At 40.0% G+C, this 19,891-nt stretch overlaps 1 protein-coding gene across 3 annotated transcripts in view; it reads right to left on the reverse strand.

Annotated features, from left to right (window-relative positions):
- Positions 1 to 401: 401 nt before the first annotated feature.
- RERG (RAS like estrogen regulated growth inhibitor) overlaps positions 402 to 19,891 on the reverse strand; it is a 109,580-nt gene continuing 90,090 nt past the window's right edge. For 2 of the 3 annotated variants that reach the window (XM_037390290.1, XM_037390291.1), the window contains exons 3-5: positions 19,078 to 19,134; positions 4,997 to 5,070; positions 402 to 4,272 (exon numbers count right to left, since the gene is read on the reverse strand). In XM_037390290.1, the coding sequence (XP_037246187.1) occupies positions 3,862 to 4,272; positions 4,997 to 5,070; positions 19,078 to 19,134 (542 nt within the window). In that variant the 3' untranslated portion in view covers positions 402 to 3,861. The remainder of the gene's footprint in view (positions 4,273 to 4,996; positions 5,071 to 19,077; positions 19,135 to 19,891) is intronic. The other variant, XM_037390292.1, reaches the window with a different exon arrangement.

Consider the following 19,891-nt stretch of genomic DNA (forward strand, 5'->3'; position numbering starts at 1 on the left):
TTACCCAAGAACCTTGGGATCGAGATCCGTGTTATTTAGTTGGCAGGACAGAGTCTGGGTGGTGGGTTTCACTGAGGTCGTTTAATAACCCTGGTACTGTAGCTTTTTTGACCAGCCTTGAAATGGTTAGCAAGGACATTTGGTTCTGTGCTTCGCTGTAGATGCTGCCTGACCTCTTGATTCCAGGCCTAGCAGCCAAATAAGTTCAAACAAACTCATCCAAATGCTGAAGTGCTTATTCAGGCAAAATTCACTGTTTGTTTTCCTTAGGTAATGATTAAATGAAAACTGAATCAGGACTTCTGGTATTGGCCCCTTAGATGCTGGAAGACAACACTTTGGAGACAACTAATGGAAGATCAATGCCTAGGAATTCAATACACTATTTTTTTTTAGTTTTTATTAGTTTTATTATATATTATCTACAAGCACAAGCTTTCATATTTTTAATGTAAAAATGCATACAGATCATTATATATATAAAAATCAATGAGCCTTGTAGCAAACTGCCAGGTGCAACTGTCCCCAGGTTTGGGGACAGCTTGTCTGGATCCAGGTGCAAACCCAGTGGCTGATCCTCACTTCCATCATGGTTGCACCGAACTCCCAGATACAAAGATTCTCAAAGTTCTAGGGAAGTCTTGGTTCCTGATCCAGGTCTTGCAGCATGGGCATGACTAACTCTTCATCAATTGAAGATAAATACTTAAAAGCTTCATAAATGACAATCAACTTGTTGCAGGTAACAAGTATGCATTTCACCTTTCCTCTCCCCCTTTTTTTATCATCCTTCCCATCTTCTCTCCGCAGAAATAACAGGCAGAGGAGAGGAATTTAAAGTTAGTGTCATATATATACATTTCAATAGCAGCAGTAGAAGCAGAATTTAAACTCTTGATGTCTGCTGCAGAAAGGCTATGGAATGGGGTTCATGTTGCATTTTAGCTCAATTTGCACATTGTAGGAATATGCCACCTTTATAGCATAGCCAATAATATGTTGCAACATGGTGAGCAACGTAAATCAGATTGCATTTAATGTTATGTAATATGTATCAACAGATTATAATATACTATAACTGGCTTGACAAGCAGCTCATTACACCAACGAGAAAATTAATGAGCAATTAAGTAAATTTGCATTTCTGTGGGAGGAAAGGTCACAAAATAGCATTTTTGACTGAGTGTTTATCATGCTCGACAGTTTCCAAATTCAGTCTTTGCAAAGTAACATTACTATTTTTATTAGCGTTTCTTTATATAACAAGTCATGATTACACAGTGGAACATTTACTTTCACTAGGATTTTATAATTTCTCTATACAGACACTATAAAAGAAGATATAATCTGCTGAGATCCTTCTGAAAAGTATTAGGGCCATAACTTAGCCTCTCCTTCCTTTGAACTCTCCTGATATGAATACGATTAATTTATGTTCTCTTGTCCTTCGTATATTACCTTTCTGTATTTCAAATGCAGCTCAACTCTGAACCCCAAGAAAGGTTTTCAGAGAAAAGAACTGTTGAAGTTGTTTTAAAAAGGGATAAATCAATTGCTTTGCATACTGACATAAAAACTTCCCTCTCAGCTATGTTGCCATGGGATTGCAGGTAAGGGTTCTGTTTACTTCGGATACATGCAATGACAGTGGTTTGAAAGATAACGGGATGAATTAGTGCCTCGACTTGCAAGTGCTCACTGTGGCTCCTACTGTTGTAGCATACACATTTGCACATTCAGGCCTCCAGCTAATGACTACGGGTGTGTGAACGGGCACTAGCCCTTTCTTTCACACTCGTATTGATGCTGCATTACTAATAGGACTAAACACGGTAAAACCTGTATTTTATTTTATTTTTAACAGAAGTTAGATATGAAAAATCGTTCGGGAACAGATGTGCCACGAAGATAGTGGTATCACCTGTTGAAAGAACCGCCTGCCCAGAAGCACATGGTAGAATTTCCATTGCAGTGTGTCTAGCTGATGTATGGCAACATACCTGAATATGAGGACTAAAATATAGACATTGATTCCAGAAGAGTGAAATGTTTTCACTATCTAGAATAGGGAAAAGAGAAAATAAACAACAGCACAAATAAAATATACATCAGAATTTGATGTTCTTTGATGCTGGTTGGGTAAAAGAGAATGCTTTAAAGAAATTTATTTTTATAAAGTATCTTTAAGCCAATCCTTTTGATAAAAGTCCTGACTTGGGACTTTTATCTGTCACAGGGATATACAGGCTTGATTCTCCAGCCTGTTCCACCACAGACATGGTTACCTATAACTGTATAAAGTGCTATCCAACCAGATATCCTCACCCTCCTGCATCTGCAGCAATTTGCATTTGATAATCTTTTGGTGTTACTTCCTCACAGAAGTGAATAACCATATGAGGTACAAAGCAGTGGAGAATCAAGTTGTAAGCACTTGCTACAAGGGGGCTGTTCCTAAAAGAATACTGCAAATATTCCCAATTGTTATCCCAACCTTTGGCTGCAGTTCTATGTGATGACAGTCTGAGCTGCACACCACGCTGCCTAAAAGGATGCTACACAACTGGTGGGAGACCAGCACAATGTGAATGAAAATCTTCCAGTTTGTTGCATCTTTTAACACACAGTTACAAACCAAGTAGACAGGAGGCAAAACTTGACAGCTGGCTTAAATGAGATGTCTGAGGGAGGGGAGAGAGGATTAAAAACTGGACACCTTTTATCCCAGGCACCAAAATCTGATAAAGCACTTTCACTTCAATTTGCCAGATAAGTCATAAAAAATGTGCTGGTTTAAACCACAGAGTGCTTCAAGCAATCTGGAAGTTTAAACAGCTGGAAATTATGGCCTTTTGATATGGCAGTGGTGATTCACATCTGATTTACATTTGGGCTTACTTTGAATGCTTGCCTTCCCATGGATTCAGTTCTTCTTCAGTTATAAGATAGAGTAAGAGGAACAATTTGAATTGAAATAAGACCAAAACAAAAATGTAAAAAAAAAAAGCTAAAAACTACCCATAACTAAATCAATAGTAGTGTGATTATTTTTTTGGTTTTATTTCCCAACTCATACACTCCCATTTCCCCAAGTACAGTACTGCAGTTTGAGGGGGAAATGTTAAAATGCGACTGGACTAGCTGATTATTTCTTGATGAATTCCACAGTTTCAGAGGATCTGGATAAGCAGCTGAACTTCAGCTCTTTCAAAATGTGTGTCTTGTTGGCTAAACACTCCATGAAATAGACCTTTCCTGCATTTTTTGCGTACCTTGCTAAGAACATCAGTACTCATAGATTTGGAAAAAATAACAAGGAAGGACAGTTTGGAGTAAAAGCACACAATGTGCCAATTGAGAGCTGGTGAAAGGTGACAGATGAACTTTCCAATACAATGCAGCAGCCTCTACACGTACTCAGTCCTTGAGAACACTGGTTGTAATGGTTGTTGATGGACTGAGGGCTGAATCTTGCTCTCCAATGGCTTCTGAGCAACTGGCTGGCTGGAAATCATGTTTAGGCACTACTGACTTGCAGGGGACTGGAGCCAGCCTTGTAGAAGCAGAAGATGCTCTGTCAGTGCCAATCCCCACAATCATCTAGTCCTTTGGAGTTTGCTTTTTTTCCCTTTGCTTCCTCCCCTCCCCCGCCCTATGTTAGCCAGAAGCAGTGTGGCTAAATACGTTCTGAAATAGGAAAAAAGTCTGACCCTGTGTTACTCAAAAAGTGGTGGTGTTTGTCTTTTTTATTTTTTTAATTGCAAAGCTTTGACCATTTTTAGTTAAGTGTGCTCTGCCTGCCTCATCCCTACTCCAAGCTAATATGCTATAAAATGCTTCTCTGGCTTAGTTCCACTCTTTTTAGCTGCTGATTTTGGTCAGCATCTTATTAATTGCCTGCTTGACATGGGTGGTGGAGCTTCGTCTCCGAGTCTTGCCCTGGACCATCTTTCGACGCCGTACCTCACGACAGAGCTCATAGAAGGCCTCCATAATGTTGCCTTCTCCTGTGCAAGCAGAGCACTCGTAAAAAGCACATGCCAGTTCTGTGGCCAGCTTTTCACCTTCCTCTGTGCTGACCTGCCTGGAGTGATCCAAGTCTGCTTTGTTCCCCACTAGGATCAGGGTGACATTTTTGGGTTTTTTAACTTCATCCAACAAGTTCTTAAGTGGCAGCACTTCTTCAAAGCTGCCTCTGTCCGTGATGTCGTAAACCAGAACAAAGCCTTCACCCCATCGCACGTGTCCTTCTTTCTGTATAGCATCCTCCTGCTTTGAAAAGACAGACACCAGGCTTAGGAATCTGATTTATGAATAAGACACCAGGCCTTCAGATAGATGTTGATCCTACAAAGCCATGTACATCTGCTTTATTTTATACTTTATGCACATCACTTTTTTTTTATCATGTAGCATAGGTGATCTACTCTACCAAGGTGCCATGGACTACCTGTGGACAGGCTGGTAGCAGGCAATTAGAATAGGTCTCTGTTGAATGATACCCAGCACGTGAGCTGCACAGGACTGTGCAGCATGAGCACCTGCCATGCTGCATGTTTTGAGAGGAAGGGAGACCTGACTATGACAGAAGTTCTCTTCATTTTGGTGGGAATCATGGACTGGGGTTTTCAAGCCTCATAACTTGACTGTAGAAATAGACTGTGACTTTGTGAATAAAAATATGTTGTTGGGTTGGCCCTTAATCAAGGAATGAGAAAAAAATAATTTTAATCCCAGAGTAAACCCTGCTTTGTTTGTTCTTCCAATGTTTGAAAACTTTAAGCAGGATTCCTTGCAGAAGGATCTGAATCCAACATGCTGGGTCGAGAAGCAAGCTGATGGTGATGGAGGAGCAGGGGCTTTGCTCAGAAGCAAATCTCCGTCCCTAGAAGCGGAGCACACCTGCCATACACCGCACTGCTGCCACCACCGCACTCCCCTTCCCTGCTGTCTATTTGAGCCAAGGTATTGGATAACAGTACAAGTACCCACGCACCTGACCAGCTGTATCTAGTATCTCCATGGAAACCACTTCATCATCAATGGTAGCTTGGTGACGATATGTAGACTCTAGAATAAGAACATATTTTGTGAAACATATTAAAAGAAAGTAAGGTGGTTTTTTTGTATCTTCCTTACAGCTACGCCAGCATAAGACCTGAGATATGATGTACGGCTTCACTAAACTTTATTTGTTGGAGCTCTTCCAGCCATTCTGGAACACACTCAAGGCCTCCATTCTACAATGGTGACTCTTCTAGATCTCCCCATATGGCACAACTCTTTCTTTCCCATGAGTTATTGCTGCAAAGGGCTGTGTCTGTGGACACTGCACCCTGCCGAACAAAAGGACCGAGCTTCCTGCAACAAAAAGCTCTGCAAGGCTGCAGCCTGTTTTCCATGTTTGCCCATAGGGAAGGCTGCCACCTGGAAAGCACAAATAATACTACCCTCAAAGCATCCAGCTCAACAGCCGGTCATTGTGTAGCCTGAAGTCTCACAAGATCAAAACCGGTATGGTTGCAGATCAGGCAACCTAACCACTAAGCTCAGGCCTTATACTATGATAAAATTACAGAACAGTTAGCTATTTTAGGAATGTCTCTTTGAAACATGCTGAAATCATCACATTCCCCTCTCCTAGCAAGGTCTCAAGCAGTGATTTCCCTGTGTATGATTTATAAGGATAATGAGTGGGCATTAAGCATTCACACTACGGTATAGGAATAAAAAGGGACCTATTTACTGTGCCCTAGGTTTTAGAACCAGGCAACTAATCAAAAAACTAATGACAAAAGGGCTTGGTTTATCTTAATGAGCTGCTAAGTTAAATTTGATAGTGTTTGACCCAAAACTTGGAAAATTATCTGTGCTAACATTCAGATTTCTTACTGTTGCTAGCTCACAGATGTCCTATATCAAAAGACAAATGCATATGCTGTAAAACTGCAGCCAGGGACTATGAATGCTTTTCTGCTTTGCATTGTCAGAGATGCAATTCGTTTATTTGGTGCAAATCTCCTCAATAGGATGAAGGATATCTTTAAGGAAACACATTTCTTTAATTTGAACTTGTGAAAGGGCTCATGTTTGGTGAATGCCTTTTTTCCGTATGTACTTAAGAATGTCACCTTCATAATCATGAGTGTTTTGATGCTGTTGCTGCTACACACACTCTTCCCAAACCAAAAATGTCACTTCCCTCCTGTGCCACCTTAATTGCTGTAAGTAGCACAGCTGCCTCTAATAGGGACAAATGGTCAACGTAATTAGGCAGATGGCAAGCAATTTTGCTGTAGGGTTTCAGGCAATGAAGGCTAGTTTTTTTAAAAAAAAGCTGTAAATACCCCTTCTGTTTAGTATTGCAAGGCTGCAGAAGGAGTTGGAGTTCTACTGTTGTGATTCTGAGGCTGTACCTACACAGCAAAGTAAGATATACTAAGTCTGTCAGTGGTATGTCTCTGTCCCATTTGTGCACCCTGCTAGCTGCAGCGATTCCCCCGGGGAAATGCAGAAAAGCTAGGAGCTCTAGTTAGGTGTGGAAGCTGCAGTGATGCACCTTCAACAAGTTATTTCAGCAGCTAAAATATTCAGTGCTAGGTTGGGACTCCACGTCCAAGGTCATTTAGGAAATTATGCTTTGTTTCTTTGGGGGAGAGTGCTGTGAAGAAGAGATGGCTCACCGAGTAGGGTGATGTTAGGTCATTACTTGTATAGGCCTTCCAGTGCTTAAATGCCTTCAACCATTTGACCCTGCTTGACAAGTAGATGTTGCGAACTAGTCCATACAACTTGAGAAAGTGCTCATCCAACCACGCTTGCGGCGTATCTGTGAAATGTCCTTCTTAGGAGGCAGAGTGTGGTAGGTCATGTGGCTCTTCCTCGTGAAATGGGACAATAAATCTCAAGTAGACTTGTGCTCGCCACAGAAAAGTGGCATGATTCTTAAATGATACTTGAGTTCTCAAAATAGGACTCTGGCAGCACTTTATGGTGCAAGCTTAACTCACTTTGGCTGCTCACGTTGGGATGGAATTTGATCCTGGATGAGTAGGACTGGTTTGGGTCAGATTAGTGTAAATAAATCTTAGTAAATGTGTGTTTGTTCCTGTGCTTTGGAATGTGTGGTAGCTGGGTGAATTTTAATGAGAAGTGTAAAACAGCTGGATGTTTAAAGCATTTTTTTGATGTAATCACAGACATAGCTTTTTCAAAGGAACAGAAACATCTGAAGAATCTGGCTGTCTTGTAAGTTACGAGCCCTGAAGTTGTGATTTCCAGTCTGTTCATATTGATTCCATGGTACTTCACAAACATATTGCCTTGCTTTGGGATTTATTAATATAATTTTCTCAGTTGTATTTTTTTTTCTTTAGACATACAGCTAGAGAGAAATTAGATGACTTGAGATACCTGCTGGATCCCTAACTGGAACCACTGACAGTGCATGTGTCTGTGTCTCTGCTAAGCACCCTCGACTCCTATTAGAGTTGATGAATTAAAATAGGTGCTGGATATAGCTTGTCTGATCTCTCTTCTCAGATAAATCACGCCTCAAAAGCACTTAGAAGTCTAAAATTCATCAGATGAATCCAGGCTGTAAATGTCTTACGTTTGCATCATCATGGTGAAGTAGAAAGAGCAAAGTGTAACACTGTACCAGTGGCTCCCAAGATGACTACAGGCAGCTTTCTAAGCTTCAGATTGTCATTTGCACCAGGTGATGCCTATATGTTATATCTATAGCAATATGGCTAAAACCTCAGCTAGAAATGAAACTGCAGAGCTGTGTTTTGCTCTTAGTAGACTCAGTGACAAAGCTGCTAGCCTCAATGCTGTCGGGGAGCTGCTGCTGCTGACTGAGCTGTGCTGTGCCTTACGCTGCTAGCGCTGTGGAGAGAGCTGTATTTGGTGTTTGATTATAAGTAAATCTGACCCGTTCATGTTGGTTTGGGGGTGTGCCATGCTTCTAGCCATATTCCAAATAACAAGACCAAAGGTGCTGATGGTTGCGGCTTTGGAAGGTGATGGCAGATTTCAGGGTCCCGCTTGGATATAAAGCTGCCATCCCCCAGGACTCCTGCTGTGCAAAGTACTTTTGGTTCTCACAATCCTATCGTTTGAAAAAATGTAGTTTATTCCAGAAACACTTAGAGCTGTCAAAAGGCCTGAGAAACATTTTGGAAAGTGGTGGCAGTGGGTTTGGTTTTAAGTGTATAATATATTGCCACAATAATTCATTAATAGGAACTGGATAAAATTTTTAAATTACCATAGCTACTGAATAATTGTGGAAATAATGATTGGAGATGGGAATTAAAGATCTCCCCTGGGGCTCTCTGTGTTGATAAGTGTATTACAAATCTCCCTATTCTTCTGAGCAATATGATTTTAAAAAATGTAGGGGAAAAAAATACTAAAATAGAGAAAACTTTGAAGCCCATGATCCACAGACTGTCCATAGATATGATATTCAGTCACAGGTTGACCATATCACATCCTTGTGCAGTGCTTATTGTATATTTATTATATATGTGGGGTTTTTATTAAATATGTGTATATTTAATAGAGTTTGGGCTTATAAGTCTTAAATGGTCATTTGTCAAACCTATTTGTGCAGGACTATCCTGATCTATTGAATATATCTGTTTCAGAAGTTTGTATTTTCTAAAGAAAAACTATTATCTGAGAAGTAATTCCTAGTTCTTGGTTTAGATTTGTAGTGATATAAAAAGCTGTTTTCGGTACTTGTTTATTTTGAACAGGCAGTATATATCGAGGTATGTCACAGCTCTGGAAGGAAATATTTGCATTGGAAGGCTTTATTGCTTTTAGGAAAACACTTGTAATAGTAGGTAAATCAGCTGAGATGGAGCAATGACATACACCGTTTCACATGTAGATTTAAGGAACTGCCTGGTCTCTTTTGTTTGCTCTTAAGTACATAGGGACACAGACTCTGTTTCCATTTAGAATTTTAGTTCATTTTTGTCAAGAAAGGTTAATAAAACAAGGACATATAAAAATGCTCTAAGCAACTTTGGCCGCATGGTGGCTTTTAGCCAACTGCATCTGAGAACAGCAAGAGACCTAGAGAAAGAGCTTGTGTAATAATTACAGCTGATTGTCCAGACCAAAAAGCTTCAGCTAATAGGCATGAACTTCTAAATTCTGGTTAAAGTCTTGTTGGATGGCAATGGAGCAGTATGTTTTAAAAAGACTAAAATTTCCCATAATTATTTCTGATTACGTAATAAAGGTTTTGCTGTTTGGTTTTTGTTTGGGGGGTGTGGATGGTTGGGGATTTTTTGGTGAATTTTTTGGTGGGGTTCTTTTTTATTTTTTTTTAAATTAACTCCCTGCTTGCTTAGACTTCTGCAACTTTTGACATCCGTCAGGATGTAGCTCTCTATCACATCTGAAAATAATGACACCCCACAGGGAAAAAAAAACTTACCTCCACTACTAACCCTGGTGCTGTTTGATATGTTCTCGAGAGCTTTCCTTGAGCCTGCCTTTATGAAATCTGTCCCCCTCTGCATTTCCTTATTGCTTCAGGAACCTTTAACATTTTAGAAAATCCCTGTAAGTTGAATGTACCTTCCTGACTCAGAAAGTTTCTCCAGCCTTCTTCCTTCCCCTACCACAGATCTTCTCAAAACTCAGCTGAATGTATTTTTTTTGATTGCATCTGGCTTTTACTTACTCCATCCATTATTTACCTTACAGGAGGGGTTTTATTTTGCAACCGTCAGTGGTTTTACAGTAAGCACAGTACTGCCCTTGTGTATTTAGAACGTATTTCTAATGCTAATGCATTCTATCCTCACACATCTCTTTATTAACCGATACTACAGACCCAAAAATAAGCATAGTTGGGTGATTTATCAATAACACCATCAAATGACATGCCATGCGTTGTTATTGCAGTCGTTGTTATCACATGTAAAAGAGGAAAATTAGTAAAAAGAAAGTTTCTGACAGAAAACTCTGTGACACTGACAGCTCTGATAATTGGACTTGGACTCTTCAATGCTGTGAGTGTTTCTGCCTGTGTAACCCCGAGAGTCAGGAAATACAGAAGGAAAAGTTTCAAGGGGTTGTACAGTACCTGTGATGTGCTTTATTTGTATGACTGTCATACTACATGAACAATCATGTCAAGCTAGAAATTTAACCCAAAAAGTATATGAAAAAAATAAGGTGTTTGTTTGCAGTGATATTTAATTCAACTCTAGGAACTCTAGCCTACTTCACACGTGGTTTGCCATTATGAGTGCTGCTTTTGGAATTGATACACTGGTGTGCAAATGCAAAGGAGTTTCCTTTCTAACTTCATTTTTGGCTCTATTGGCTGCCTTCTGCAAGGCTCCATTTGCTGTACTCAGAGTCGTGACTACAGTACAGCAGGTATTCACAAACCAGTCAGATTAAAGCTGTGCACAAAAAAAGTCATATGACAGGCACTGCGGGCAGTGTGTCTTAGCTTGCTGATCTGCTTTTAGTTGTTTTCTGTCCAAGGCGAAACTCTCAAATATTTCTGTCCTGTATAAATGCAGGCTGGGCAGAGGGTAGAGACCCTATAAATGCCCCTGCGGAGGCACAGAGCAGAAGAGCCAGCGTATACTGGGCAGGCAGCAGCCATGTGCCTCTGCTGCGGGGCTGTCCCAGGTCCTGTTGCCCTGGAGATGGGCAAAGACTTATTCGTAGAATCTTAGAAGAAGATTCAGGTGCTGTGGGGGCTCATGGGAGACAAAGCATGCCCTGTGGAGCACAAGGATACATGCAAAAAAAATAGCTACCACAGTAGGTAATATGGATAAAAAATTCAGAAGAAATGAGGCTTCATCATGGTTGCTGCTTAGTGAGCAGTTTGGGATTTATCACATTTTCCTACTTAGTCATGCAGAGCCCCACGAGACAATGAAATTCTCATCTTGGTATGAAAGGATCTGTGGCATCTCCAGAATTTGCTTTTTAGGTAGAACACATAGAAGATATAAAACTAATCTACAGAAAAGCATTTTTTTTCTTGATGCGTTGACATTTTCATTGAACAGCATTTTGGCCACCAAATAGAAATGCTAGAATACAGATTTCTTGAAGCTCTAAAAAAAAAGTTATGTCTATTTGTAAGCCTCTGCGGCATATGTTTTTTCTCCTGTGTGCGAAGACTGGGTTTCTTTAAAGGAGAAAGGAGCGGTGTTACTTTTCCTTTCCTATAGGTTCTTTCCTCACCAGCTTTTACTGAGACAGGCAGAGAAAACATGTACAGATAGCTGGGAACTGGGTCTGTCAAAGCATGCTAAAACAAAACCAACAAAACCAAAGCAGTGCTAACTAGTAGGGAGTAAACGTCAAGGCTTTAACTGTTTCTTAATTTTTTCAATTTAACCTTCCACCAACACTAATCAGAGATGTTAGCTCCTGGTAGGAGTTATGCCCATGACAAGTTTAAGACTAAATAAACCATATTTTGCTACACTTTTTTGTTTGATTGTGGCAAGAAGTCTTTGTTAGTGAAGCTGTGAGCTTCATCTTATTTCTGCCAATATAAATGAAAATTAACCAGTGAGACTTTTCTCACACCTAAAACAAAAAAAGCAAAAGCCTGCTCTCCTGAAGGTGCAAAAGCGAGCAGTGGAAACTCTACTCACCTGCAGAAAATTTCAAAGTATGATGAGCAAGAGAAGTAAGGGCAAAATATTTTGTAGCTGTAGCTACAGCAAGAACAGTCACTGCCATTCCTGATTTTTGCTGTCTGTTGAGCTACTGTAAAAAGGCAATATTTTTATTACTGGCATCAGGAATATCTTCATCTTGAGACTCATGTGAAATAAAACAAACCACATTGTCAGGTAACTGCTTCCCATGTTATTTTAAGCATCTTCCTCTGCTGCTCTGAATTACAATTTCATCATTTCAAGTCTTTGTTGAGCATTTTAGAAGCCAGTGTTGGGGTTTAAGGTGCTCTAGGCCATACCGGTCCATTTCCTTACAAACACCTCAGAGGAATCAGGAATACTTTCGCGGCTCATTGCCATAATACATTCAGTATAAATTCCTACTGCTGAGGTATAAAGTAAAAATGATATAACGTATTAAATGTGTATCAAGTGAAGTAATGTTTCTACTGTTTTGAAGTTGGAAAAACAGAAACCCAGGAAGATGCCTAGGAAGGCACAATCTGGGCTGTTGAGGGCTGGATCCCTTAAGCACTGAGGCAGAAGGAATGAGTAATTTTGTTAGTAAAAATTGAGGATACTAATAGCTAGAGTCTGGCTTGAAAATAAGGCTGTTTTCCAGCAGTTTATTAAGCGTCTGCACATTTGTCATGGCACTCCTTGAAACGCAGATTGGCAGCCATTCCTCCTAGCCCCAAATGGTTGGTTACCGTTACACCTCACTTTGGCTGAAAGCCCGCACTGGACCACATATGTTACTCCTAGCTCGTGCTTAGGTAAGTAGTAGTTGTCAACATGAGTCTTCAGACGAAATGTGCAGAAGGCAAAGTTTTGCAAGATGATGGCAGAACTCTCTCCTCTTTTGCTTGCTATGGAAAATGGTTATTTTTAACGGTAAGCGTGTTGATGATCTGGTCTACAGCACTGTGTAGACTGCAGTGTCCCGTTGTGCAGCAGGAGGAAGAGGGCTGGGAGGGAAGGCTTCTCCAGGCTGCCTTCCTCCTGGGGCTGCTGGTCTGCCAACCTTTACACCCTAGGGCTGAAGGGACCATCAGTTGATGATTTATTAACACTTATCTTTAGTATGGGGTCCTTTGTTAAAGGTTCTGTTTGCTGTCTGGGCAGTTTCTCAGCTGCGCTGCTGGGAGTCAGTATTTTTATGGTAGAGGCAGGCAGTAAACCTTTAGGAGTGTTAAGACAAACTTGCTGAGTGAGCCACAAGTAAAGAAAACTAGAAATCTGCAACATACAAAGATGTGTTTCTTCAGCTTGTGATTTGCAGCAGGGAAAGCAATCCTGGGGATGAAGAGTCTGTATTCAGATGGTATTCCAGCTGCCCAGACAATGTGTTAGCTGAATAAACCAGAGAGCAAAGGCAGTCCTTGGGAACAGTATTTGGACTTAAGCTTTTTATCATGGCTGTGTTGGCACAAAATTAACCCAGAAAAATAGTTCTTGCATCTTCTCTTTTTAAAGTAAATTATTCTTAGTGAGGTCTTGGCTCCCACTGCTAAGCTGTTCCTAGTTATTGACCATTTTGATGGAAGCTAGTTTGGATATATTCCCACTCTGCTCTACTGTTTATGTCGTTTGTACAGATCTGTATTTATCAGGTGCAGAAAAGAAACTCAGGTTAGCAATATTTTCTAGTGTTGTAATGTTAAATGCGTTATCTATGGTATCTGCAAGCTTCCCTTGTGACCTCTGATTTATATAATTTTGCTAACGGAACCCCCAACTACAGATGTGGTTATACAGGCAAAACTACCCTTCTAATGTAAAAATAGTCTTCCTTGCAACCAGCTTTGCAATGGGAATAGCTTTCTTGCCAATGTAAACGATACCTTTGCAGGGTGATTTCTGCTGTTCTTGCCACAGCAGAGAAATTTGTAAAGTTTGGAGCCGGTCAATAGGAGATGAAGTTCTCTGCTGTGAGATAATTCAGGGCACTTACAGAGGTGTCTGTCTCCCTCCCTCAAGCACTTGTTTATCTAGTGTATCTTTCTGCAGCCCTTTGGCTGTTTCATGTTATGCTGGAGAAAAACAGTGCTATCATGGGCCTTTCATAATCAAATTAGTGGGAGAGCAAATTGTACTACCTTATCTCCTACCTTTGCTGCTTTACTGATACCTACACATTTTACCACTGTTTGATGGTGTCTTACAGTCTGTCTGTCTCTTGCATTAGATAGGACTTTTTAGAAACACCAACTCAGGTTTTCTCCTCTCCCAGTAGAAAAAGAGTGACAAAACCCTCAGTGACTTAAAATGGAAGAAATGCTCTTTAAAAATGTCACCATTAATCTACTAGTCCTAGCAGACTTATAATTTTTCTTAAGACTCATGTTTCTTTATGGTTACCTCTGCTCCTTCAAAGTAATGAATAGCCTTTTCTCTGTCCCATTCAAATTAAATAAACTCCTATGCTTTCAGTCTCTGCCTTCATAGACAGAGCAGTCTGTTATGCACTGTTCTGCTGAGTATCTGCTCAGAGACATTTTTCCTTACAGAAGATTAGCAAAGTTGTATGAAATATGTGAACAGCTAGAGAAAGGCATTTAGGGGTAGTGTGAGAAAGCCAACTGACTTTTGGAAAGGTCAACGAATATATGATCTCCTTTGGTTGCTATTATTTTATAGGTAGACTTTTGTTTCTGTGTTTCTGTGCAGCTTTGATATGTGATTAACTCTATAAATACCAGTTACTTAAAGGATTTACAACCCTTCTATGAGATGAAGGATTTTGCAGGTGGGAAACAGAGGCAGAGAGACTGAAGGCAACACATCAGTGACAAAATCAAGGAAAGAACTGAGGAACCTGTCTCCTGCACTTCCTTGAGGTTTTATTTGTTTGGGTTTTTTTCCCCTGTATCGCAAAATTGGCTGGTTTAAGTCCCTCACCTCAGAAAGCATCTGATTCCCCCAACTGCACATAAAAATGCTAATTCAGTACAAATGACACAACCCCGTTCATAAGCCCCTCTTTTTTTCTTTTTTTTTTCTTTCTTTTTTTTTTTTTTTAATCTTGGATATCCCAGCTCTGTTTCTAGTTAAGCAAATTGTTCTGGCTATGGTACAACGAATGCATTCTCAGAGAAATACTGCAAAACATTTTTAAAAGCACCCACTTAGCCATAGCTATGATGAATTTTCGTCTTTCATCATTTGATCCATGAGAGTGTCCCTGCATGTCACAGCTTACAGAGGCAGGTAATTTGCTGTTGCCCGTAAAGTATTCTGCAGGCTGTGAGTGCTGTCTATCTACTGCTGTGATAACTCTTTGGGCTTCCACCTCCTTTTTTGCCCGCCAGGAAAAAATAAATTTGCCAATTCCATTGACTTACTCTAGTTCAGCACCTCCAATTTTAAATTCAATTATATATTACTTGTTTGACGACAAACCACAATATCTCTCCATCTTTGAAGACAGGTGAAGGCACCCTAAATTCTGGGCACCGCCACTGGCTCATGGGTGAAATTGCTGAGATACAGACTGTTATTCCGATTTACTGACACTGAGGAGAGCAGCTATTCACAGCAGCCTTGAAAATCATGGTGTGAAGCCCTGGGTTACTGGAGTCCATGGAAGTCCTGCAATTCAGGCTAAGAGTTCACCCACAGAGAGTGCATGGACGAATATAGATCTTTGCGCCTCCACCTTGAAACTCATCCCCATAGAGTATGTCCCTCCCTGAGACGATGCTGGCTGGCTAGTGTTACGCGTTTATAGGCTGCTGGGTTTGTGGCAGCAGTGGGGTGGTCGAGTCCCAGGACCACCTGCATCGGCACTGCTGTGAGGGTGCTGCCTCGGTGAGCGGGACAAATCATCAGCCTGCTGCCACCCTGCTCCTGGCAAGCGCTGCTGCAATGGTACATAGAAATGCTTGTTTTCATGCTTCTACGAATCTCTTCATAGAGCCAAACTGAAATATAACAGAAATTTCCAGTTCTGTGTTCAATCCACCGCAGATATGTTGCTTATGTTTGTGAAGTGCTTTTAGGCTGTGGCTTAAGCGATGCCCTAACCAGGCCAAGTGGTTTTAGACCTTCTAACCTCTCACTGAATCTCCTTATAAATTTGCAAGTTGTGTTCTATTCAGAAATATACAAACCTTAATCCATCTGGTAACACAATCCCCTTTCTTAGTACATATTTAACAAGTAAAGAAGACTAAGTTTAATGCTGAATCCATATATTTAATATTTTAGAAAACTGTATGTATTTGTTTTGAATGTGCAGTTCCAGCCCATTTCTACACAGAGCTCTGTCACTGAACCTTCTAATTCTGTAACCATGTGAGATAGTTGTATGATTTGTTAAAACTAAAGAGTGAAAGTGGAAACCCATTTGCCTTGATAATGCTAGGTAACCACTTAGCCTGAGAGATTTAGCACCTTTTTAAAAAAACAAACAAACAAAAAAACCCCATGCCAAGATGGTGACAGTGACTTGCCAATTAAATAGAAATGATGGAGAAGTCAAGGCTGATGGTTAACACTCTCCAGAAAGTGACCCTTGCTGCAGTTGTTACCCCTTGGCTGAGAATAGCAAAATAAAAAGTAGAGTGATATGTACTTTTGTGAGGATGCAGTTGTCCTACCAACGCTTGCACAGATCCAACATCCTGCACAAAAGTGGCAGAGCTGCAAAGCCCTGACTTCAGCAGCAGCCCATGTGCCAAGGCTTGCAAGGTTCAGTGATGTTCATCCTGCCAGAAAATGTTATTTTGTGGTTTGCAATTTGGCTTCTGGAGATACAGCAGTATATCCACATGCTGCTAAAAATATGGTCCTTCATTTTCTTCTGGCAGGTTAGAGTAGTCAAGAATATTTATAAGGTGTGTTTTTTCCTTTCCAGTTAAAATGCACCACCCTCAAATTAAAAGAGGACAAGGGTTTTTTTTACCCTGATGCTTAGTTTAGGATCATGTTGAACTTCCATCAGGCCTTGTAAAGCTTGGTGAAAGCTTTCCTAAAAATAGGAATTATCTTGGGATTCCTTGCATCAGAGGGCTAATGGGTAGCTGAAAACTTGAATAAGTAATAAACTATAAATATGATATTTTTGTCACTGCCCCAGTGATTTTTGGCAAAACCTCATGTTGTTTAGTAGCTAGATAGTTTGCATCTGTTTTACTCCTGTCCTTTCAAAATTACTTGACAAAGCTGCTTATTCTCCCTGTAGAGCAAAAGGGTCTCTCGACACAACTTAAACTTCTTGTTTTGGTGGAATATGTAGATATCCCTCTTTCCACCCAGCTGCCAGTCCATGATTGCTAGGAAGAAATTAATCTGTTCTGCTAAAACTTCTCAGTAAATTCAGCTCAGTGATGTTTACAGGTAACTGGACACCAAATCACTGCAGGATGATCATGAAAAAGACAGAAATATATTTATTCAAGCATTGATTCATAAAGCTTTTGAAGGTACAGTCCCTTTCTGATTGATCTCTGAAGGCCTGAATATTGGTTAGAATTTCAGGAGATTTTTTTTTCCCCTAACAATTCAGAGCCTCCTTTGAATCCTGTTATGATCCTTAGTTTAAAAAAAAGAGCACTTTAAAAAGCAATCTTTGGTGGTCAGCTTCCACCAGAGATTACTATGATTAAGAAATAACTTATTGACAATAGTTTATTCATTTTTTCAACTTATCAAACATTTTCCTCTGAGCAACTTAAAGCACTTAGCTTCACAATGACTGTAATACCTAATTTAAGCTGCTGTTCTCTAAACTGAACGAGAGTGTAGAATTCAGTAAGTCAGAAGAGATTTAGGTTTTGTTTTATTGAGATAGGACTGTTGCCTGCATGAAAGCTTTCCATGTTGCAAACAGAAGATGATTAGATTCCTAAAGGGCATGGTTAATATGCAGTTGTATTCATTTGTAAAACAGAAACAAATGTCAAGTCTTGCACACCAAAAAGGGTGTGGGGCCTTCATAATGGGGCAAAAAATAATAAACCTTGCAGCTTGCTAATTACTTAGTTTGTGTACTTAAGCAAAGCAACAAGGACAGTTTTGCGTGCAGTTTACCTGTAAGAAATAAATGTACTTGGATTATACTGATACAAAACCCTTTATGTACTACTTCTATTGTCAGCTTCTTAAAATGATGTATTAGTGATGGAGCTGTGAAGTCCTAATACTAATAATATGAATAGAACACTATATTGAACACCCTGTATTGCAGTACAAGGCAGGTGACATGTAATTCACTGATGAGTATATTGGTATTAGCAGATAAAAGAATGTATTTGAGTTCAGGTTTTTCTGTGAATTATTTTCCAAAGATGAGATTTCTGGTATCTGTCATTTGTTCATCTTGCCACACAAAAATACTTAGTATAATACTGGATACTTTGCTTTGTTGGAAGGGCTGCCTAAGTTTTGTGACAAAGCATATTAAACTTTCATCTTTGTTTCTGCTGTGCAAGTTTATAGCATTCTGTATTTCTTTGGTGAAACCAATTAGAGAAAGAACCTTAACAAAGAAATAGGTATTTAACTCTATGGTCTGTATTTGAGCCTCCAAAGAAAGGTTAGGAAGGAGATGGCAGTGGATGGTCAGAGGACAGGAAATTTCCCGTCCCCTTACTTCATGTGTAAATCACTTAGTCCTGAGGTATTGAAGGTGCCTTCTAAGAAGTGAATGCCTTGTCTTGGACTTGTCCTGGACCTTCTCTGGTGCAGAGCACTCAAATATACGCTAACTTAGGAAATACTAAGAAACTGGAGCTTGGCCCAAATTTCCAAGCAAGGCCTCTAATTATTCAGAGCAACTGTTTGACAAGTCTTTTTTGAGATATCTGTGCCAGCTTCTCAAAAGCACCAGACCCAACACAGCTAATTGGGAGTAGTGGGGGAGACGTGGAATCTCTGTTGATGACTGGTGTCCCTATCTGGTGAGCCAAAAAGTGAGACACAATGTACGTTTGAAAGTGAGGACAAAACACTTACCTAAGGGTAGGTAGACTGACTGTAAGTACCCACACTTTTTTTTCCTCTTGAATTTTTGAGATCTGTATCCCAGCCGTTTTATTCTCTAGCAGCTGATGTTCGGATTATCCAAAAGCAGAAAACTGATCGCACACTAAATAATTTTCAGAGGGCAATGCTAATGCAATTGCTTTCAACGGCAAAATCCCCATTGACTTCTGTGTAGGCAGGAATGTGCCTCATACATTAGTTCTCCTTTCGTCTGAGTTCATCACTGTTTCTTTATTCTGCCATCTTAGGTAATCATTTGTTCCAGCTTTAAATGACCATAGAGAAGCTTTTTACAGCAAATTTAAAGGTTGTCTGAGGCTTGGAATTTTAACTCTATGACTTTCCATTACTTCAGCCATGCTATTATATACAGCATACCATGTGTACAGAACAAAATGCAACCTACCTAACGTTGGATCATACTCCCAGATGAACCGTTTGGTCAGGAAGCGTACGACGAGAGCTGGAGGGACAAAAAGAACCCAGGTGAGATGCACAAGCCATCAACTCGTCTGGTTTTTAAAGCTTTCCCAGCAAACTTTTCTGTGTGAATGGGCATGTAGCAGCTCCCCTGACCTGTGAGCAGAATTCAGCATTGCTTATTGTGGCAGCTGGGACCTTTTCACTACTTGTAGCCCAATTCACATTTTTGAAGGGGGAAAACAAAATGAAAAAAACCCCAAAACTCTTTACAGTATTAATCATTTACCATGGAACAATGCTGGAACAAGACTACCAGAATACCAGGAGGTTTTAAATTGTAGTTTCTAACCTTTTTTCACTTTTTTTTTTTTTTTTTGTCACTATAGCTTCTACCATTAAAAAGCCAAACCCACCCCATTTACAGTGTTACAAGGAGATGACCTTTGAAAAAGCACTGTCTTGGATGCTTTAGATTTCCCGTAAACAGTGGAAAAAAGGGTTGGCAGTTTTTGAACCAGGATGCTTTGAAGCTTCAAACCAAAACAATTTAATTCTTGAAAATTTACGGTTCAGATTTGAAACCTTGTAAAGGTCAACATATAACTGGCTAAATAGCTTCCTTCTGTAGTTTGGCATGCCTACCTTGCAACAATTTATCTTCCATGTTTTACCTACTTGTCACTTAAAGTAATCAGCTGTAATATTTTAAACCAATAGTCAACAAATGTTAATGAATTTGTTGAAGTAGAAATAAAGCTTTAGATTTTGGAGCATGGGATAACTAGTTCTCAGTTTCA

This window comes from Falco rusticolus, chromosome 5 (genome assembly GCF_015220075.1).
Source record: "Falco rusticolus isolate bFalRus1 chromosome 5, bFalRus1.pri, whole genome shotgun sequence".
Classification (NCBI taxonomy): Eukaryota; Metazoa; Chordata; class Aves; order Falconiformes; family Falconidae; genus Falco; species Falco rusticolus.